Below are 22,967 nucleotides of genomic sequence, written 5' to 3'. Positions count from 1 at the left end.
GAGAGAGAGGAGAGAAGGGGAGAGAGAGGAGAGAAGGGGAGAGAGAGGAGAGAGAGGAGAGAAGGGGGGAGAGAGGAGAGAAGGGGGGAGAGGGGAGAGAAGGGGAGAGAAGGGGAGAGAGGAGAGAAGGGGGGAGAGGAGAGAATGGGAGAGAGGAGAGAGGGAGAGAGAGAAGGGGAGAGAGGAGAGAAGGGGGGAGAGAGGAGAGAGAGGAGAGAAGGGGGGAGAGAGGAGAGAAGGGGAGAGAGAGGAGAGAAGGGAGAGAGAGGAGAGAAGGGGAGAGAGAGGAGAGAAGGGGAGAGAGAGGAGAGAAGGGGAGAGAGAGGAGAGAAGGGGAGAGAGAGGAGAGAAGGGGAGAGAGGAGAGAAGGGGAGAGAGGAGAGAAGGGAGAGAGAGGAGAGAAGGGGGGAGAAGGGGGGAGAGAGGAGAGAAGGGGGGAGAGAGGAGAGAAGGGGGGAGAGAGGAGAGAAGGGGGGAGAGAGGAGAGAAGGGGAGAGAGAGGAGAGAAGGGGAGAGAGAGGAGAGAAGGGGAGAGAGAGGAGAGAAGGGGGGAGAGAGGAGAGAAATAGTTGGCCATATTTAATGTGTGGTGAGCTCTCTCTCACGTGTTTTCCGTGAGGGCCATATTTAATGTGTGGTGAGCTCTCTCTCACGTGTTTTCCGTGAGGGCCATATTTAATGTGTGGTGAGCTCTCTCTCACGTGTTTTCCGTGGGGGGCCATATTTAATGTGTGGTGAGCTCTCTCTCACGTGTTTTCCGTGAGGGCCGGCGGCTCAACAGCCAGTAAGAGACATTTTCAGCCGGCTACTTTTTCATTCAACGTTTAAATGATCTCTACAGATGGTAGCAGTCAAACAGAGGGACGAAGCACGATGCTCCTTCATCGAGTGGATTTGAACGTGACCTGTAACGATGAGTCCAAATCCACTTAGTGTTTTCTATTATTGGGTGTGTTTCAGTCCCCAGAGTGGTGGCACATCGACCACTGACTGTGCTCTGACTGACAACTGAAAAGCAGTTGACTAGATTATAAAAGGTGTCGAAACTGACTGAATGAAGTCTATCTATACCCATCCTTTGCCGTTCATAAATCCATGTCCTCGGTTTCCTTTCCTAAGAGATGAAGGCCATATTATGACAGACAGCCTGCCAACCCATCTTCAGCCAGCCAGCCCCTCCAGCCAGCCCTCCAACCCCACTCCAGCCAGCCCTCCAACTTGCCCTCCAGCCAGCCCTCCAACTCGCCTTCCAGCCAGCCCTCCAACTCGCCTTCCAGCCAGCCCTCCAACTCGCCTTCCAGCCAGCCCTCCAACTCGCCATCCAGCCAGCCCTCCAACTCGCCATCCAGCCAGCCCTCCAACTCGCCATCCAGCCAGCCCTCCAACTCCACTCCAGCCAGCCCTCCAACCCGCCATCCAGCCAGCCCTCCAACCCACCTTCCAGCCAGCCCTCCAACTCCACTCCAGCCAGGCCTCCAACCCCACTCCAGCCAGCCCTCCAACCCCACTCCAGCCAGCCCTCCAACCCCACTCCAGCCAGCCATCCAACCCCACTCCAGCCAGCCCTCCAACCCTCCAACCCCCCTCCAGCCAGCCCTCCAGCCAGCCCTCCAACCCGCCAGCCCTCCAACCCGCCCTCCAACCAGCCAGCCCTCCAACCCCACTCCAGCCAGCCCTCCAACCCACCTTCCAGCCAGCCCTCCAACCAGCCAGCCCTCCAACCCACCTTCCAGCCAGCTCTCCAACCCCACTCCAGCCAGGCCTCCAACCCAACTCCAGCCAGCCCTCCAACCCGCCTTCCAGCCAGGCCTCCAACCCCACTCCAGCCAGCCCTCCAACCCGCCTTCCAGCCAGGCCTCCAACCCCACTCCAGCCAGCCCTCCAACCCACCTTCCAGCCAGGCCTCCAACCCCACTCCAGCCAGCCCTCCAACCCACCTTCCAGCCAGGCCTCCAACCCCACTCGAGCCAGCCCTCCAACCCCACTCCAGCCAGCCAACCCCTCTCCAGCCATCCTTCCCTCCCTCACTTGAGCCAGCCAGTCCTTGCCCCCTCCTCACAAACACCACAACCCCCTTCACCCCCCACTCCTTACCTCCAGACTGAGGAAGCCCCCGTCGTGGGCTGTGGTAACCCGTGGCGATGGCTGGAACCACTCACAGCTCTTTCCCAGGAGGTTCTGAAGGGTTCTAACAGAGGACACGGTCAGAGAACCAGAACACCGGGCCAAGATCAGCACGCAGTCTGACCACCAGGCCACCTCACACAGAGAGTAGTACTGCTCCTTGTCTGGGGAGAATACACACGCACACACATTATATTCACACACACACTAACATAATACACACATTTATACTACACACTGACAGTCTGCCCCCCCGAGTGGCCAGAGACAGTCTGCCCCGGTGGCCAGAGACAGTCTGCCCCCGGGTGGCCAGAGACAGTCTGCCCCCCGGTGGCCAGAGACAGTCCTGCCCCCCGGTGGCCAGAGACAGTCTGCCCCCCGGTGGCCAGAGACAGTCTGCCCCCCGGTGGCCAGAGACAGTCTGCCCCCCGGTGGCCAGAGACAGTCTGCCCCCCCGGTGGGCCAGAGACAGTCTGCCCCCCGGTGGCCAGAGACAGTCTGCCCCCCGGTGGCCAGAGACAGTCTGCCCCCCGGTGGCCAGAGACAGTCTGCCCCCCGGTGGCCAGAGGACAGTCTGCCCCCCGGTGGCCAGAGGACAGTCTGCCCCCCGGTGGCCAGAGACAGTCTGCCCCCCGGTGGCCAGAGACAGTCTGCCCCCGGTGGCCAGAGACAGGTCTGCCCCCCGGTGGCCAGAGACAGTTCTGCCCCCCCGGTGGCCAGAGACAGTCTGCCCCCGGTGGCCAAGAGGACAGTCTGCCCCCCGGTGGCCAGAGGACAGTCTGCCCCCCGGTGGCCAGAGACAGTCTGCCCCCGGTTGGCCAGAGACAGTCTGCCCCCCGGTGGCCAGAGACAGTCTGCCCCCCGGTGGCCAGAGACAGTCTGCCCCCGGTGGCCAGAGACAGTCTGCCCCCCGGTGGCCAGAGACAGTCTGCCCCCGGTGGCCAGAGACAGTCTGCCCCCCGGTGGCCAGAGACAGTCTGCCCATCCCCGGTGGCCAGAGACAGTCTGCCCCCCGGTGGCCAGAGGACAGTCTGCCCCCCCGGTGGCCAGAGACAGTCTGCCCCCCGGTGGCCAGAGACAGTCTGCCCCCCGGTGGCCAGAGACAGTCTGCCCCCCGGTGGCCAGAGACAGTCTGCCCCCCGGTGGCCAGAGACAGTCTGCCCCCCGGTGGCCAGAGACAGTCTGCCCCCCGGTGGCCAGAGACAGTCTGCCCCCCGGTGGCCAGAGACAGTCTGCTACCTTTAATCTTCTTCCTCTTCTCCAGAGAAGTCTTCCATTCTGGGTTGATCTCCTCAAATCCTGGCTACAGAGAGAGACAGGGAGACAGAGAAACAGAGAGACAGAGAGAGAGAGACATTTTAAAATTCTTTGTGGATCTGTGTAATGAGGGAAATATGTGTCTCTAATATGGTCATATATTGGCAGGAGGTTAGGAAGTGCAGCTCAGTTTCCACCTGAGTATTCTCTTGAGCCAGCTTCCCTTCAGTTTGGGTCAGTCACAGTGGTCACTGTGTACTCTCTGTTTAGGGCCAAATAGCATTCTAGTTTGCTCTGTTTTTTTGTTAATTCTTTCCAATGTGTCAAGTAATTATCTTTTTGTTTTCTCATGATTTGGTTGGGTCTAATTGTGATGCTGTCCTGGGGCTCTGTAGGGTGTGTTTGTGAACAGAGCCCCAGGACCAGCTTGCTTAGGGGACTCTTCTCCAGGTTCATCTCTCTGTAGGTGATGGCTTTGTTATGGAAGGTTTGGGAATCACTTCCTTTTTGGTGGTTATAGAATTTAATGGCTCTTTTCTGGATTTTGATCAGTTGGTGTTCTACGTTATACAGTAGTGTAGCAGCAGACAGACCCTCTCCTAGCCTCTCTCTCCTAGCCTCTCTCTCAACCCAGTAGCAGACATACCCTCTCCTAGCCTCTCTCTCCTAGCCTCTCTCTCAACCCAGCAGCAGACAGACCCTCTCCTAGCCTCTCTCTCAACCCAGTAGCAGACAGACCCTCTCCTAGCCTCTCTCTCAACCCAGTAGCAGATAGACCCTCTCCTAGCCTCTCTCTCAACCCAGTAGCAGACTCTCTCCTAGCCTCTCTCTCAACCCAGTAGCAGACAGACCCTCTCCTAGCCTCTCTCAACCCAGTAGCAGACTCTCTCCTAGCCTCTTTCTCAACCCAGTAGCAGACATACCCTCTCCTAGCCTCTCTCTCAACCCAGTAGCAGATAGACCCTCTCCTAGCCTCTCTCTCAACCCAGTAGCAGACAGACCCTCTCCTAGCCTCTCTCTCAACCCAGTAGCAGACTCTCTCCTAGCCTCTCTCTCAACCCAGTAGGAGACATACCCTCTCCTAGCCTCTCTCTCAACCCAGTAGCAGACAGACCCTCTCCTAGCCTCTCTCTCTCAACCCTGTAGCAGACAGACCCTCTCCTAGCCTCACTCTCTCCTAGCCTCTCTCTCAACCCAGTAGCAGACAGACCCTCCCCTAGCCTCTCTCTCTCAACCCTGTAGCAGACAGACCCTCTTCCTAGCCTCACTCTCTCCTAGCCTCTCTCTCAACCCAGTAGCAGACAGACTCTCTCCTAGCCTCTCTCTCAACACAGCAGCAGACAGACTCTCTCCTAGCCTCTCTCTCAACCCAGCAGCAGACACTCTCTCCTAGCCTCTCTCTCAACCCAGTAGCAGACATACCCTCTCCTAGCCTCTCTCAACCCAGTAGCAGACACTCTCTCCTAGCCTCTCTCTCAACCCAGTAGCAGACATAGCCTCTCTCAACCCAGTAGCAGACATAGCCTCTCTCAACCCAGTAGCAGACATACCCTCTCCTAGCCTCTCTCTCAACCCAGTAGCAGACAGACTCTCTCCTAGCCTCTCTCTCAACCCAGTAGCAGTCATAGCCTCTCAACCCAGTAGCAGACATACCCTCTCCTAGCCTCTCTCTCAACCCAGTAGCAGACAGACTCTCTCCTAGCCTCTCTCTCAACCCAGTAGCAGTCATAGCCTCTCAACCCAGTAGCAGACATACCCTCTCCTAGCCTCTCTCTCAACCCAGTAGCAGACATACCCTCTCCTAGCCTCTCTCTCAACCCAGTAGCAGACATACCCTCTCCTAGCCTCTCTCTCAACCCAGTAGCAGACATACCCTCTCCTAGCCTCTCTCTCAACCCAGTAGCAGACATACCCTCTCCTAGCCTCTCTCTCAACCCAGTAGCAGACATACCCTCTCCTAGCCTCTCTCTCAACCCAGTAGCAGACATACCCTCTCCTAGCCTCTCTCTCAACCCAGTAGCAGACATACCCTCTCCTAGCCTCTCTCTCAACCCAGTAGCAGACATACCCTCTCCTAGCCTCTCTCTCAACCCAGTAGCAGACATACCCTCTCCTAGCCTCTCTCTCAACCCAGTAGCAGACATACCCTCTCCTAGCCTCTCTCTCAACCCGACTTACATACACCCCTGTGGTTACCTGTAGTTGTTGATCCCAGGAGACTGTCTGTCTGAGAGAGGGGAGGTCCCATACAGACAGACGTCCAGAGAAATGGATGACGGCCAGGAGCGTCCCGTCGGGCGACAGACTCAAACGAAACACACCGTCCTGCACACAGAGTGACACAAACACAGAGTTAGAGAGAGCGAGAGAGTGAGAGTTAGATACGCCAGGAGGGAGAAGGAATGAGGGACGAGAGAGGCACCTGTTCATTGTTGTGTCTCGAGAAGAGTCTGAAGCTGGGGACGGTGAAGAAACCTTTCTTCTGGTTCTAAATGACAGAGAGACACCAGGTTACAATACAATGGGTGTTCCAAATGATCAAATCTAACTATTTTGCTCAATAACAATAAAGACAACAAATTAAAATTGTTTTAAATGAATAGTTAGTTTACATTAGGCAGGACTCTAGACTATTGTTTCCAGTGGCAAGTAAGACAACAGAGAATAGATTTTATAGAAGATTTTATAGAGCCCTACAATATATTTTATAGAGCCCTACAATATATTTTATAGAGCCCTACAATATATTTTATAGAGCCCTACAATATATTTTAGAGCCCTACAATATATTTTAGAGCCCTACAATATATTTTATAGAGCCCTACAATATATTTTATAGAGCCCTACAATATATTTTAGAGCCCTACAATATATTTTAGAGCCCTACAATATATTTTATAGAGCCCTACAATATATTTTATAGAGCCCTACAATATATTTTATAGAGCCCTACAATATATTTTATAGAGCCCTACAATATATTTTTATAGAGCCCTACAATATATTTTAGAGCCCTACAATATATTTTAGAGCCCTACAATATATTTTATAGAGCCCTACAATATATTTTATAGAGCCCTACAATATATTTTATAGAGCCCTACAATATATTTTATAGAGCCCTACAATATATTTTATAGAGCCCTACAATATATTTTATAGAGCCCTACAATATATTTTATAGAGCCCTACAATATATTTTATAGAGCCCTACAATATATTTTAGAGCCCCACAATATATTTTATGAGCCCTACAATATATTTTATAGAGCCCCTACAATATATTTTATAGAGCCCTACAATATATTTTATAGAGCCCTATAGAGCCCTACAATATATTTTATAGAGCCCTACAGTATATTTTATAGAGCCCTACAGTATATTTTATAGAGCCCTACAAGTATATTTTATAGAGCCCTACAATATATTTTATAGAGCCCCTACAATATATTTTATAGAGCCCTACAGTATATTTTATAGAGCCCTACAATATATTTTATAGAGCCCTACAATATATTTTATAGAGCCCTACAATATATTTTATAGAGCCCTACAGTATATTTTATAGAGCCCTACAGTATATTTTATAGAGCCCTACAATATATTTTATAGAGCCCTACAATATATTTTATAGAGCCCTACAATATATTTTATAGAGCCCTACAATATATTTTATAGAGCCCCACAATATATTTTATAGAGCCCCACAATATATTTTATAGAGCCCCACAATATATTTTATAGAGCCCTACAATATATTTTATAGAGCCCTACAATATATTTTATAGAGCCCTACAATATATTTTATAGAGCCCTACAATATATTTTATAGAGCCCTACAATATATTTTATAGAGCCCTACAATATATTTTATAGAGCCCTACAATATATTTTATAGAGCCCTACAATATATTTTATAGAGCCCTACAATATATTTTATAGAGCCCTACAATATATTTATAGAGCCCTACAATATATTTTATAGAGTCCCTACAATATATTTTATAGAGCCCTACAATATATTTTATAGAGCCCTACAATATATTTTATAGAGCCCTACAATATATTTTATAGAGCCCTACAATATATTTTATAGAGCCCTACAATATATTTTATAGAGTCCCTACAATATATTTTATAGAGCCCTACAATATATTTTATAGAGCCCTACAATATATTTTATAGAGTCCTACAATATATTTTATAGAGCCCTACAATATATTTTATAGAGCCCTACAATATATTTTATAGAGCCCTACAATATATTTTATAGAGCCCTACAATATATTTTATAGAGCCCTACAATATATTTATAGAGCCCCTACAATATATTTTATAGAGCCCTACAATATATTTTATAGAGCCCTACAATATATTTTATAGAGCCCTACAATATATTTTATAGAGCCCTACAATATATTTTATAGAGCCCTACAATATATTTTATAGAGCCCTACAATATATTTTATAGAGCCCTACAATATATTTTATAGAGCCCTACAATATATTTTATAGAGCCCTACAATATATTTTATAGAGTCCCTACAATATATTTTATAGAGCCCTACAATATATTTTATAGAGCCCTACAATATATTTTATAGAGCCCTACAATATATTTTATAGAGCCCTACAATATATTTTATAGAGCCCTACAATATATTTTATAGAGCCCTACAATATATTTTATAGAGTCCTACAATATATTTTATAGAGCCCTACAATATATTTATAGAGCCCTACAATATATTTTATAGAGCCCTACAATATATTTTATAGAGCCCTACAATATATTTTATAGAGCCCTACAATATATTTTATAGAGCCCCACAATATATTTTATAGAGCCCTACAATATATTTTATAGAGCCCTACAATATATTTTATAGAGCCCTACAATATATTTTATAGAGCCCTACAGTATATTTTATAGAGCCCTACAGTATATTTATAGAGCCCTACAATATATTTTATAGAGCCCTACAATATATTTTATAGAGCCCTACAGTATATTTTATAGAGCCCTACAATATATTTTATAGAGCCCTACAATATATTTTATAGAGCCCTACAATATATTTTATAGAGCCCTACAATATATTTTTTAGAGCCCTACAATATATTTTATTAACATTTCATAATTCTAAGGTACTCACAGTGCTGGTGTCGTCCTCGTAGCTGGTGACCTGTTTGTAATGGGGCGACCCAGACAGAGCTCTCCAGGCTGTGAGGCCACACCGGGTTGCCCTGGACGCATCATCAACACCCGACTCACAACCCCCCACCAGCAGCAACCTGACACACACACACACACACACACACACACACACACACACACACACCGTGTTTTTACCTCTGTTGTTTATACCAGTACCAAACAACGACAAGGCAGGCTCCATCGTATCCTCTGACTTAAAACACTGACACAACAATGAGGTAGGCTGTCTGTCTATGCACTTACATAGACGTAAAGATTTCCTGAATTCTCATTCTCCTGCACTGACCCGATTACGATATTCTACTAAAACAAGGACTTGTCTTTTCTAACGGGAGGTGGGTTATCTCACCTATCTTTCTGAAGATGAAAGCACTAACTGTATCGCTAACTGTATCGCTCTGGATAAGACTGTCTGCTAAATGAGGAAAATAAATGTAACATGGTGGAATCTGCTAATGCAGATGAAGAGGAGGAGGCAAGGAAAGGACAGAGAAATGAGAGACACCCTGAAGCTGTGGTTCTTACCGGTGCCCAGGGTGGTATATCGCCATGGTGATGCCGTGAGAGTAGAGGAAAGGACAGAGAAATGAGAGACACCCTGAAGCTGTGGTTCTTACCGGTGCCCAGGGTGGGATATCGCCATGGTGATGCCGTGAGAGTAGAGGAAAGGACAGAGAAATGAGAGACACCCTGAAGCTGTGGTTCTTACCGGTGCCCAGGGTGGGATATCGCCATGGTGATGCCGTGAGAGTAGAGGAAAGGACAGAGAAATGAGAGACACCCTGAAGCTGTGGTTCTTACCGGTGCCCAGGGTGGTATATCGCCGTGGTGATGCCGTGAGAGTAGAGGAAAGGAGAGAGAAATGAGAGACACCCTGAAGCTGTGGTTCTTACCGGTGCCCAGGGTGGTATATCACCGTGGTGATGCCGTGAGAGTAGAGGAAAGGAGAGAGAAATGAGAGACACCCTGAAGCTGTGGTTCTTACCGGTGCCCAGGGTGGTATATCGCCGTGGTGATGCCGTGAGAGTAGAGGAAAGGAGAGAGAAATGAGAGACACCCTGAAGCTGTGGTTCTTACCGGTGCCCAGGGTGGTATATCGCCGTGGTGATGCCGTGAGAGTAGTGGGTGGAGAAACTGAAGCTGTGGTTCTCTTGGAAGCTCTGATTGGTCCCGACACTGAGAGGGGCAGGGACAAACACACAATTAAAAACTTTGAATAAAGTATGTTAAGTTTACAAAAAAATATATATATGTATATAAATTGATTTGCAAGAACGATTTATACAACAGGGATCTTGATCCAGGAGGGAGTTGAATATCTCTGATGGAACGAAGAAGGTGGATCTTGACAACTAGCCACTTAGCTAGCAAGTTAGCAAACCAAACGCACAGCTGGAGCCCTGAGCTGGAGATCATTTGACACATCTTAGACTTAGCTAGCAAGTTAGCTTGTTACAGTTATATTTATAAAGCAGTGGCGTAGCACTCAGCACAGACGAGGCAGGGGGAGCCCCCAGTCCATTATACTGACAGCACTCAGCACAGACGAGGCAGGGGGAGCCCCCAGTCCATTATACTGACAGCACTCAGCACAGACGAGGCAGGGGGAGCCCCCAGTCCATTATACTGACAGCACTCAGCACAGACCAGGCAGGGGGAGCCCCCAGTCCATTATACTGTCAGCACTCAGCACAGACGAGGCAGGGGGAGCCCCCAGTCCATTATACTGACAGCACTCAGCACAGACCAGGCAGGGGGAGCCCCCAGTCCATTATACTGACAGCACTCAGCACAGACCAGGCAGGGGGAGCCCCCAGTCCATTATTCTGACAGCACTCAGCACAGACCAGGCAGGGGGAGCCCCCAGTCCATTATTCTGACAGTATTTCACACAGACCAGGCAGGGGGAGCCCCCAGTCCATTATACTGACAGTATTTCACACAGACCAGGCAGGGGGAGCCCCCAGTCCATTATACTGACAGCACTCAGTACAGACCAGGCAGGGGGAGCCCCCAGTCCATTATACTGACAGTATTTCACACAGACCAGGCAGGGGGAGCCCCCAGTCCATTATACTGACAGTATTTCACACAGACCAGGCAGGGGGAGCCCCCAGTCCATTATACTGACAGCACTCAGAACAGACCAGGCAGGGGGAGCCCCCAGTCCATTATACTGACAGTATTTCACACAGACCAGGCAGGGGGAGCCCCCAGTCCATTATACTGACAGTATTTCACACAGACCAGGCAGGGGGAGCCCCCAGTCCATTATACTGACAGCACTCAGCACAGACCAGGCAGGGGGAGCCCCCAGTCCATTATACTGACAGTATTTCACACAGACCAGGCAGGGGGAGCCCCCAGTCCATTATACTGACAGTATTTCACACAGACCAGGCAGGGGGAACCCCCAGTCCATTATACTGACAGTATTTCACACAGACCAGGCAGGGGGAGCCCCCAGTCCATTATACTGACAGCACTCAGACCAGACCAGGCAGGGGGAGCCCCCAGTACATTATACTGTCAGCACTCAGCACAGACGAGGCAGGGGGAGCCCCCAGTCCATTATACTGACAGCACTCAGCACAGACGAGGCAGGGGGAGCCCCCAGTCCATTATACTGACGGCACTCAGCACAGACCAGGCAGGGGGAGCCCCCAGTCCATTATACTGTCAGCACTCAGCACAGACGAGGCAGGGGGAGCCCCCAGTCCATTATACTGACAGCACTCAGCACAGACCAGGCAGGGGGAGCCCCCAGTCCATTATACTGACAGCACTCAGCACAGACCAGGCAGGGGGAGCCCCCAGTCCATTATACTGACAGCACTCAGCACAGACCAGGCAGGGGGAGCCCCCAGTCCATTATTCTGACAGCACTCAGCACAGACCAGGCAGGGGGAGCCCCCAGTCCATTATTCTGACAGTATTTCACACAGACCAGGCAGGGGGAGCCCCCAGTCCATTGTACTGACAGTATTTCACACAGACCAGGCAGGGGGAGCCCCCAGTCCATTATACTGACAGCACTCAGTACAGACCAGGCAGGGGGAGCCCCCAGTCCATTATACTGACAGTATTTCACACAGACCAGGCAGGGGGAGCCCCCAGTCCATTATAGTGACAGTATTTCACACAGACCAGGCAGGGGGAACCCCCAGTCCATTATACTGACAGTATTTCACACAGACCAGGCAGGGGGAGCCCCCAGTCCATTATACTGACAGCACTCAGAACAGACCAGGCAGGGGGAGCCCCCAGTCCATTATACTGACAGTATTTCACACAGACCAGGCAGGGGGAGCCCCCAGTCCATTATACTGACAGTATTTCACACAGACCAGGCAGGGGGAGCCCCCAGTCCATTATACTGACAGTATTTCACACAGACCAGGCAGGGGGAACCCCCAGTCCATTATACTGACAGTATTTCACACAGACCAGGCAGGGGGAGCCCCCAGTCCATTATACTGACAGCACTCAGACCAGACCAGGCAGGGGGAGCCCCCAGTACATTATACTGACAGCACTCAGCACAGACCAGGCAGGGGGAGCCCCCAGTCCATTATACTGACAGCACTCAGCACAGACCAGGCAGGGGGAGCGCCCAGTCCATTATACTGTCAGTATTTCACACAGACCAGGCAGGGGGAGCGCCCAGTCCATTATACTGTCAGTATTTCACACAGCACAGACCAGGCAGGGGGAGCCCCCAGTCCATTATACTGACAGCACTCAGCACAGACCAGGCAGGGGGAGCCCCCAGTCCATTATACTGACAGCACTCAGCACAGACCAGGCAGGGGGAGCCCCCAGTCCATTATACTGTCAGTATTTCACACAGACCAGGCAGGGGAGCCCCCAGTCCATTATACTGACAGTATTTGACACAGACCAGGCAGGGGGAGCCCCCAGTCCATTATACTGTCAGTATTTCACACAGACCAGGCAGGGGGAGCCCCCAGTCCATTATACTGACAGTATTTCACACAGACCAGGCAGGGGAGCCCCCAGTCCATTATACTGTCAGTATTTCACACAGCACAGACCAGGCAGGGGGAGCCCCCAGTCCATTATACTGACAGTATTTGACACAGACCAGGCAGGGGGAGCCCCCAGTCCATTATACTGTCAGTATTTCACACAGACCAGGCAGGGCGAGCCCCTAGTCCATTATACTGACAGTATTTCACACAGACCAGGCAGGGGGAGCCCCCAGTCATTATACTGACAGTATTTCACACAGACCAGGCAGGGGGAGCCCCCAGTCTATTATACTGACAGCACTCAGCACAGACCAGGCAGGGGGAGCCCCCAGTCTATTATACTGACAGCACTCAGCACAGACCAGGCAGGGCGAGCCCCCAGTCCATTATACTGACAGTATTTCACACAGACCAGGCAGGGGGAGCCCCCAGTCCATTATACTGTCAGTATTTCACACAGACCAGGCAGGGGGAGCGCCAAGTCCATTATACTGTCAGTATTTCACACAGACCAGGCAGAGGGAGCCCCCAGTCCATTATACTGACAGTATTTCACACAGACCAGGCAGGGGAGCCCCCAGTCCATTATACTGTCAGTATTTCACACAGCACAGACCAGGCAGGGGGAGCCCCCAGTCCATTATACTGTCAGTATTTCACACAGACCAGGCAGGGGGAGCCCCCAGTCCATTATACCGTCAGTATTTCACACAGACCAGGCAGGGGAGCCCCCAGTCCATTATACTGTCAGTATTTGACACAGACCAGGCAGGGGGAGCCCCCAGTCCATTATACTGTCAGTATTTGACACAGACCAGGCAGGGGGAGCCCCCAGTCCATTATACTGTCAGTATTTGACACAGACCAGGCAGGGGGAGCCCCCAGTCCATTATACTGTCAGTATTTCACACAGACCAGGCAGGGGGAGCCCCCAGTCCATTATACTGACAGTATTTCACACAGACCAGGCAGGGGGAGCCCCCAGTCTATTATACTGACAGCACTCAGCACAGACCAGGCAGGGGGAGCCCCCAGTCCATTATACTGACAGCACTCAGCACAGACCAGGCAGGGGGAGCGCCCAGTCCATTATACTGTCAGTATTTCACACAGACCAGGCAGGGGGAGCCCCCAGTCCATTATACTGACAGTATTTCACACAGACCAGGCAGGGGAGCCCCCAGTCCATTATACTGACAGCACTCAGCACAGACCAGGCAGGGGGAGCCCCCAGTCCATTATACTGACAGCACTCAGCACAGACCAGGCAGGGGGAGCCCCCAGTCCATTATACTGTCAGTATTTCACACAGACCAGGCAGGGGGAGCCCCCAGTCCATTATACTGACAGTATTTCACACAGACCAGGCAGGGGAGCCCCCAGTCCATTATACTGTCAGTATTTCACACAGCACAGACCAGGCAGGGGGAGCCCCCAGTCCATTATACTGTCAGTATTTGACACAGACCAGGCAGGGGGAGCCCCCAGTCCATTATACTGTCAGTATTTCACACAGACCAGGCAGGGCGAGCCCCTAGTCCATTATACTGACAGTATTTCACACAGACCAGGCAGGGGGAGCCCCCAGTCATTATACTGACAGTATTTCACACAGACCAGGCAGGGGGAGCCCCCAGTCTATTATACTGACAGCACTCAGCACAGACCAGGCAGGGGGAGCCCCCAGTCTATTATACTGACAGCACTCAGCACAGACCAGGCAGGGCGAGCCCCCAGTCCATTATACTGACAGTATTTCACACAGACCAGGCAGGGGGAGCCCCCAGTCCATTATACTGTCAGTATTTCACACAGACCAGGCAGGGGGAGCGCCAAGTCCATTATACTGTCAGTATTTCACACAGACCAGGCAGAGGGAGCCCCCAGTCCATTATACTGACAGTATTTCACACAGACCAGGCAGGGGAGCCCCCAGTCCATTATACTGTCAGTATTTCACACAGCACAGACCAGGCAGGGGGAGCCCCCAGTCCATTATACTGTCAGTATTTCACACAGACCAGGCAGGGGGAGCCCCCAGTCCATTATACCGTCAGTATTTCACACAGACCAGGCAGGGGAGCCCCCAGTCCATTATACTGTCAGTATTTGACACAGACCAGGCAGGGGGAGCCCCCAGTCCATTATACTGTCAGTATTTGACACAGACCAGGCAGGGGGAGCCCCCAGTCCATTATACTGTCAGTATTTGACACAGACCAGGCAGGGGGAGCCCCCAGTCCATTATACTGTCAGTATTTCACACAGACCAGGCAGGGGGAGCCCCCAGTCCATTATACTGACAGTATTTCACACAGACCAGGCAGGGGGAGCCCCCAGTCTATTATACTGACAGCACTCAGCACAGACCAGGCAGGGGGAGCCCCCAGTCCATTATACTGTCAGTATTTCACACAGACCAGGCAGGGGGAGCCCCAGTCTATTATACTGACAGTATTTCACACAGACCAGGCAGGGGGAGCCCCCAGTCCATTATACTGTCAGTATTTCACACAGACCAGGCAGGGGGAGCCCCCAGTCCATTATACTGACAGTATTTCACACAGACCAGGCAGGGGGAGCCCCCAGTCCATTATACTGACAGTATTTCACACAGACCAGGCAGGGGGAGCCCCCAGTCCATTATACTGACAGTATTTCACACAGACCAGGCAGGGGAGCCCCCAGTCCATTATACTGTCAGTATTTCACACAGACCAGGCAGGGGAGCCCCCAGTCCATTACACTGTCAGTATTTCACACAGCACAGACCAGGCAGGGGGAGCCCCTAGTCCATTATACTGTCAGTATTTCACACAGACCAGGCAGGGGGAGCCCCCAGTCCATTATACTGCCAGTATTTCACACAGACCAGGCAGGGGGAGCCCCCAGTCCATTATACTGTCAGTATTTCACACAGACCAGGCAGGGGGAGCCCCCAGTCCATTATACTGACAGTATTTCACACAGACCAGGCAGGGGGAGCCCCCAGTCCATTATACTGTCAGTATTTCACTCAGCACAGACCAGGCAGGGGGAGCCCCCAGTCCATTATACTGACAGCACTCAGCACAGACCAGGCAGGGGGAGCCCCCAGTCCATTATACTGTCAGTATTTCACACAGACCAGGCAGGGGGAGCCCCCAGTCCATTATACTGTCAGTATTTGACACAGACCAGGCAGGGGGAGCCCCCAGTCCATTATACTGACAGTATTTCACACAGACCAGGCAGGGGGAGCCCCCAGTCCATTATACTGACAGTATTTCACACAGACCAGGCAGGGGGAGCCCCCAGTCCATTATACTGTCAGTATTTCACACAGCACAGAACAGGCAGGGGGAGCCCCCAGTCCATTATACTGACAGTATTTCACACAGACCAGGCAGGGGGAGCCCCCAGTCCATTATACTGACAGCACTCAGCACAGACCAGGCAGGGGGAGCCCCCAGTCCATTATACTGACAGCACTCAGCACAGACCAGGCAGGGGGAGCCCCCAGTCCATTATACTGACAGCACTCAGCACAGACCAGGCAGGGGGAGCCCCCAGTCTATTATACTGACAGCACTCAGCACAGACCAGGCAGGGGGAGCCCCCAGTCCATTATACTGTCAGTATTTCACACAGACCAGGCAGAGGGAGCCCCCAGTCTATTATATTATGAAAATATATATTTTATAGAACCCTACAATATATTTTAAGGTACCCTACAATATATAGTCTCCCCAGTAGTGAGTGTAGAGGCAGCAGCATCAATAGTCTCCCCAGTAGTGAGTGTAGAGCAGCATCAATAGTCTCCCCAGTAGTGAGTGTAGAGCAGCATCAATAGTCTCCCCAGTAGTGAGTGTAGAGGCAGCAGCATCAATAGTCTCCCCAGTAGTGAGTGTAGAGCAGCATCAATAGTCTTCCCAGTAGTGAGTGTAGAGCAGCATCGTCTCCCCAGTAGTGAGTGTAGAGCAGCATCAATAGTCTCCCCAGTAGTGAGTGTAGAGCAGCATCAATAGTCTCCCCAGTAGTGAGTGTAGAGCAGCATCAATAGTCTCCCCAGTAGTGAGTGTAGAGCAGCATCAATAGTCTCCCCAGTAGTGAGTGTAGAGGCAGCAGCATCAATAGTCTCCCCAGTAGTGAGTGTAGAGGCAGCAGCATCAATAGTCTCCCCAGTAGTGAGTGTAGAGGCAGCAGCATCAGTCTCCCCAGTAGTGAGTGTAGAGGCAGCAGCATCAGTCTCCCCAGTAGTGAGTGTAGAGGCAGCAGCATCAATAGTCTCCCCAGTAGTGAGTGTAGAGGCAGCAGCATCAATAGTCTCCCCAGTAGTGAGTGTAGAGCAGCATCAATAGTCTCCCCAGTAGTGAGTGTAGAGCAGCATCAATAGTCTCCCCAGTAGTGAGTGTAGAGCAGTATCAATAGTCTCCCCAGTAGTGAGTGTAGAGCAGCATCAATAGTCTCCCCAGTAGTGAGTGTAGAGCAGCATCAATAGTCTCCCCAGTAGTGAGTGTAGAGGCAGCAGCATCAATAGTCTCCCCAGTAGTGAGTTTAGAGCAGCATCAATAGTCTCCCCAGTAGTGAGTGTAGAGGCAGCAGCATCAATAGTCTCCCCAGTAGTGAGTGTAGAGGAAACAGCATCAATAGTCTCCCCAGTAGTGAGTGTAGAGGAAACAGCATCAATAGTCTCCCCAGTAGTGAGTGTAGAGGCAGCAGCATCAATAGTTTCCCCAGTAGTGAGTGTAGAGGAAACAGCATCAATAGTCTCCCCAGTAGTGAGTGTAGAGGCAGCAGCATCAATAGTCTCCCCAGTAGTGAGTGTAGAGGCAGCAGCATCAATAGTCTCCCCAGTAGTGAGTGTAGAGCAGCATCAATAGTCTCCCCAGTAGTGAGTGTAGAGCAGCATCAATAGTCTCCCCAGTAGTTGAGTGTAGAGCAGCATCAATAGTCTCCCCAGTAGTGAGTGTAGAGCAGCATCAATAGTCTCCCCAGTAGTGAGTGTAGAGGCAGCAGCATCAATAGTCTCCCCAGTAGTGAGTGTAGAGCAGCATCAATAGTCTCCCCAGTAGTGAGTGTAGAGCAGCATCAATAGTCTCCCCAGTAGTGAGTGTAGAGGAAGCAGCATCAATAGTCTCCCCAGTAGTGAGTGTAGAGGCAGCAGCATCAATAGTCTCCCCAGTAGTGAGTGTAGAGCAGCATCAATAGTCTCCCCAGTAGTGAGTGTAGAGCAGCATCAATAGTCTCCCCAGTAGTGAGTGTAGAGGCAGCAGCATCAATAGTCTCCCCAGTAGTGAGTGTAGAGCAGCATCAAGTCTCCCCAGTAGTGAGTGTAGAGCAGCATCAATAGTCTCCCCAGTAGTGAGTGTAGAGCAGCATCAATAGTCTCCCCAGTAGTGAGTGTAGAGGAAGCATCAATAGTCTCCCCAGTAGTGAGTGTAGAGGAAGCAGCATCAATAGTCTCCCCAGTAGTGAGTGTAGAGCAGCATCAATAGTCTCCCCAGTAGTGAGTGTAGAGCAGCATCAATAGTCTCCCCAGTAGTGAGTGTAGAGCAGCATCAATAGTCTCCCCAGTAGTGAGTGTAGAGGCAGCATCAATAGTCTCCCCAGTAGTGAGTGTAGAGGCAGCAGCATCAATAGTCTCCCCAGTAGTGAGTGTAGAGGCAGCAGCATCAATAGTCTTCCCAGTAGTGAGTGTAGAGCAGCATCAATAGTCTCCCCAGTAGTGAGTGTAGAGCAGCATCAATAGTCTCCCCAGTAGTGAGTGTAGAGCAGCATCAATAGTCTCCCCAGTAGTGAGTGTAGAGCAGCATCAATAGTCTCCCCAGTAGTGAGTGTAGAGCAGCATCAATAGTCTCCCCAGTAGTGAGTGTAGAGCAGCATCACTCGTCTCCCCAGTAGTGAGTGTAGAGGCAGCAGCATCAATAGTCTCCCCAGTAGTGAGTGTAGAGGCAGCAGCATCAGTCTCCCCAGTAGTGAGTGTAGAGGCAGCAGCATCAATAGTCTCCCCAGTAGTGAGTGTAGAGCAGCATCAATAGTCTCCCCAGTAGTGAGTGTAGAGGCAGCAGCAATAGTCTCCCCAGTAGTGAGTGTAGAGGCAGCAGCATCAATAGTCTCCCCAGTAGTGAGTGTAGAGCAGCATCAATAGTCTCCCCAGTAGTGAGTGTAGAGCAGCATCAATAGTCTCCCCAGTAGTGAGTGTAGAGGCAGCATCACTCGTCTCCGCAGTAGTGAGTGTAGAGGCAGCAGCATCAATAGTCTCCCCAGTAGTGAGTGTAGAGGCAGCAGCATCAGTCTCCCCAGTAGTGAGTGTAGAGGCAGCAGCATCAATAGTCTCCCCAGTAGTGAGTGTAGAGGCAGCAGCATCAATAGTCTCCCCAGTAGTGAGTGTAGAGCAGCATCAATAGTCTCCCCAGTAGTGAGTGTAGAGGCAGCATCAATAGTCTCCCCAGTAGTGAGTGTAGAGGCAGCAGCATCAATAGTCTACCCAGTAGTGAGTGTAGAGGCAGCAGCATCAATAGTCTTCCCAGTAGTGAGTGTAGAGCAGCATCAATAGTCTCCCCAGTAGTGAGTGTAGAGCAGCATCAATAGTCTCCCCAGTAGTGAGTGTAGAGCAGCATCAATAGTATCCCCAGTAGTGAGTGTAGAGCAGCATCAATAGTCTCCCCAGTAGTGAGTGTAGAGCAGCATCACTCGTCTCCCCAGTAGTGAGTGTAGAGGCAGCAGCATCAATAGTCTCCCCAGTAGTGAGTGTAGAGGCAGCAGCATCAGTCTCCCCAGTAGTGAGTGTAGAGGCAGCAGCATCAATAGTCTCCCCAGTAGTGAGTGTAGAGCAGCATCAATAGTCTCCCCAGTAGTGAGTGTAGAGGCAGCAGCAATAGTCTCCCCAGTAGTGAGTGTAGAGGCAGCAGCATCAATAGTCTCCCCAGTAGTGAGTGTAGAGCAGCATCAATAGTCTTCCCAGTAGTGAGTGTAGAGCAGCATCAATAGTCTTCCCAGTAGTGAGTGTAGAGCAGCATCGTCTCCCCAGTAGTGAGTGTAGAGCAGCATCAATAGTCTCCCCAGTAGTGAGTGTAGAGCAGCATCAATAGTCTCCCCAGTAGTGAGTGTAGAGCAGCATCACTCGTCTCCCCAGTAGTGAGTGTAGAGGCAGCAGCATCAATAGTCTCCCCAGTAGTGAGTGTAGAGGCAGCAGCATCAGTCTCCCCAGTAGTGAGTGTAGAGGCAGCAGCATCAATAGTCTCCCCAGTAGTGAGTGTAGAGGCAGCAGCATCAATAGTCTCCCCAGTAGTGAGTGTAGAGCAGCATCAATAGTCTCCCCAGTAGTGAGTGTAGAGCAGCATCAATAGTCTCCCCAGTAGTGAGTGTAGAGCAGTATCAATAGTCTCCCCAGTAGTGAGTGTAGAGCAGCATCAATAGTCTCCCCAGTAGTGAGTGTAGAGCAGCATCAATAGTCTCCCCAGTAGTGAGTGTAGAGGCAGCAGCATCAATAGTCTCCCCAGTAGTGAGTTTAGAGCAGCATCAATAGTCTCCCCAGTAGTGAGTGTAGAGGCAGCAGCATCAATAGTCTCCCCAGTAGTGAGTGTAGAGGAAACAGCATCAATAGTCTCCCCAGTAGTGAGTGTAGAGGAAACAGCATCAATAGTCTCCCCAGTAGTGAGTGTAGAGGCAGCAGCATCAATAGTTTCCCCAGTAGTGAGTGTAGAGGAAACAGCATCACTAGTCTCCCCAGTAGTGAGTGTAGAGGCAGCAGCATCAATAGTCTCCCCAGTAGTGAGTGTAGAGGCAGCAGCATCAATAGTCTCCCCAGTAGTGAGTGTAGAGCAGCATCAATAGTCTCCCCAGTAGTGAGTGTAGAGCAGCATCAATAGTCTCCCCAGTAGTTGAGTGTAGAGCAGCATCAATAGTCTCCCCAGTAGTGAGTGTAGAGCAGCATCAATAGTCTCCCCAGTAGTGAGTGTAGAGGCAGCAGCATCAATAGTCTCCCCAGTAGTGAGTGTAGAGCAGCATCAATAGTCTCCCCAGTAGTGAGTGTAGAGCAGCATCAATAGTCTCCCCAGTAGTGAGTGTAGAGGAAGCAGCATCAATAGTCTCCCCAGTAGTGAGTGTAGAGCAGCATCAATAGTCTCCCCAGTAGTGAGTGTAGAGGCAGCAGCATCAATAGTCTCCCCAGTAGTGAGTGTAGAGGCAGCAGCATCAATAGTCTCCCCAGTAGTGAGTGTAGAGGCAGCAGCAATAGTCTCCCCAGTAGTGAGTGTAGAGGCAGCAGCATCAATAGTCTCCCCAGTAGTGAGTGTAGAGCAGCATCAATAGTCTTCCCAGTAGTGAGTGTAGAGGAAACAGCATCACTAGTCTCCCCAGTAGTGAGTGTAGAGGAAGCAGCAATAGTCTCCCCAGTAGTGAGTGTAGAGGCAGCAGCAATAGTCTCCCCAGTAGTGAGTGTAGAGGCAGCAGCATCAATAGTCTCCCCAGTAGTGAGTGTAGAGCAGCATCAATAGTCTTCCCAGTAGTGAGTGTAGAGCAGCATCAATAGTCTCCCCAGTAGTGAGTGTAGAGCAGCATCAATAGTCTCCCCAGTAGTGAGTGTAGAGCAGCATCAATAGTCTCCCCAGTAGTGAGTGTAGATCAGCATCAATAGTCTCCCCAGTAGTGAGTGTAGAGCAGCATCACTCGTCTCCCCAGTAGTGAGTGTAGAGGCAGCAGCATCAATAGTCTCCCCAGTAGTGAGTGTAGAGGCAGCAGCATCAATAGTCTCCCCAGTAGTGAGTGTAGAGGAAACAGCATCAATAGTCTCCCCAGTAGTGAGTGTAGAGGAAACAGCATCACTAGTCTCCCCAGTAGTGAGTGTAGAGGAAACAGCATCAATAGTCTCCCCAGTAGTGAGTGTAGAGGCAGCAGCATCAATAGTTTCCCCAGTAGTGAGTGTAGAGGAAACAGCATCACTAGTCTCCCCAGTCGTGAGTGTAGAGGAAGCAGCATCAATAGTCTCCCCAGTAGTGAGTGTAGAGGAAGCAGCATCAATAGTCTCCCCAGTAGTGAGTGTAGAGGAAGCAGCATCAATAGTCTCCCCAGTAGTGAGTGTAGAGCAGCATCAATAGTCTCCCCAGTAGTTGAGTGTAGAGCAGCATCAATAGTCTCCCCAGTAGTGAGTGTAGAGCAGCATCAATAGTCTCCCCAGTAGTGAGTGTAGAGGCAGCAGCATCAATAGTCTCCCCAGTAGTGAGTGTAGAGCAGCATCAATAGTCTTCCCAGTAGTGAGTGTAGAGGAAACAGCATCACTAGTCTCCCCAGTAGTGAGTGTAGAGGAAGCAGCAATAGTCTCCCCAGTAGTGAGTGTAGAGGCAGCAGCAATAGTCTCCCCAGTAGTGAGTGTAGAGGCAGCAGCATCAATAGTCTCCCCAGTAGTGAGTGTAGAGCAGCATCAATAGTCTTCCCAGTAGTGAGTGTAGAGCAGCATCAATAGTCTCCCCAGTAGTGAGTGTAGAGCAGCATCAATAGTCTCCCCAGTAGTGAGTGTAGAGCAGCATCAATAGTCTCCCCAGTAGTGAGTGTAGATCAGCATCAATAGTCTCCCCAGTAGTGAGTGTAGAGCAGCATCACTCGTCTCCCCAGTAGTGAGTGTAGAGGCAGCAGCATCAATAGTCTCCCCAGTAGTGAGTGTAGAGGCAGCAGCATCAATAGTCTCCCCAGTAGTGAGTGTAGAGGAAACAGCATCAATAGTCTCCCCAGTAGTGAGTGTAGAGGAAACAGCATCACTAGTCTCCCCAGTAGTGAGTGTAGAGGAAACAGCATCAATAGTCTCCCCAGTAGTGAGTGTAGAGGCAGCAGCATCAATAGTTTCCCCAGTAGTGAGTGTAGAGGAAACAGCATCACTAGTCTCCCCAGTCGTGAGTGTAGAGGAAGCAGCATCAATAGTCTCCCCAGTAGTGAGTGTAGAGGAAGCAGCATCAATAGTCTCCCCAGTAGTGAGTGTAGAGGAAGCAGCATCAATAGTCTCCCCAGTAGTGAGTGTAGAGCAGCATCAATAGTCTCCCCAGTAGTTGAGTGTAGAGCAGCATCAATAGTCTCCCCAGTAGTGAGTGTAGAGCAGCATCAATAGTCTCCCCAGTAGTGAGTGTAGAGCAGCATCAATAGTCTCCCCAGTAGTGAGTGTAGAGGCAGCAGCATCAATAGTCTCCCCAGTAGTGAGTGTAGAGGCAGCAGCATCAATAGTCTCCCCAGTAGTGAGTGTAGAGCAGCATCAATAGTCTCCCCAGTAGTGAGTGTAGAGCAGCATCAATAGTCTCCCCAGTAGTTGAGTGTAGAGCAGCATCAATAGTCTCCCCAGTAGTGAGTGTAGAGCAGCATCAATAGTCTCCCCAGTAGTGAGTGTAGAGGCAGCAGCATCAATAGTC

General features: G+C 50.6%; 1 protein-coding gene across 1 annotated transcript in view; it reads right to left on the bottom strand.

The window, feature by feature from the left end:
- nbas (NBAS subunit of NRZ tethering complex) overlaps window positions 1–22,967 on the bottom strand; it is a gene marked incomplete in the record, with an annotated part of 268,490 nt that overhangs the window by 212,677 nt on the left and 32,846 nt on the right. Inside the window, 6 exon segments of the mRNA XM_031800528.1 lie at window positions 2,095–2,288; window positions 3,364–3,427; window positions 5,578–5,706; window positions 5,804–5,869; window positions 8,538–8,676; window positions 9,677–9,775. Coding sequence (XP_031656388.1) covers window positions 2,095–2,288; window positions 3,364–3,427; window positions 5,578–5,706; window positions 5,804–5,869; window positions 8,538–8,676; window positions 9,677–9,775 — 691 coding nt within the window.

Source organism: Oncorhynchus kisutch, linkage group LG21 (genome assembly GCF_002021735.2).
Source record: "Oncorhynchus kisutch isolate 150728-3 linkage group LG21, Okis_V2, whole genome shotgun sequence".
Lineage (NCBI taxonomy): Eukaryota > Metazoa > Chordata > Actinopteri > Salmoniformes > Salmonidae > Oncorhynchus > Oncorhynchus kisutch.
Note: the sequence above shows the minus strand (reverse complement) of the source record. Positions and strands in the feature narration are given on the sequence as shown.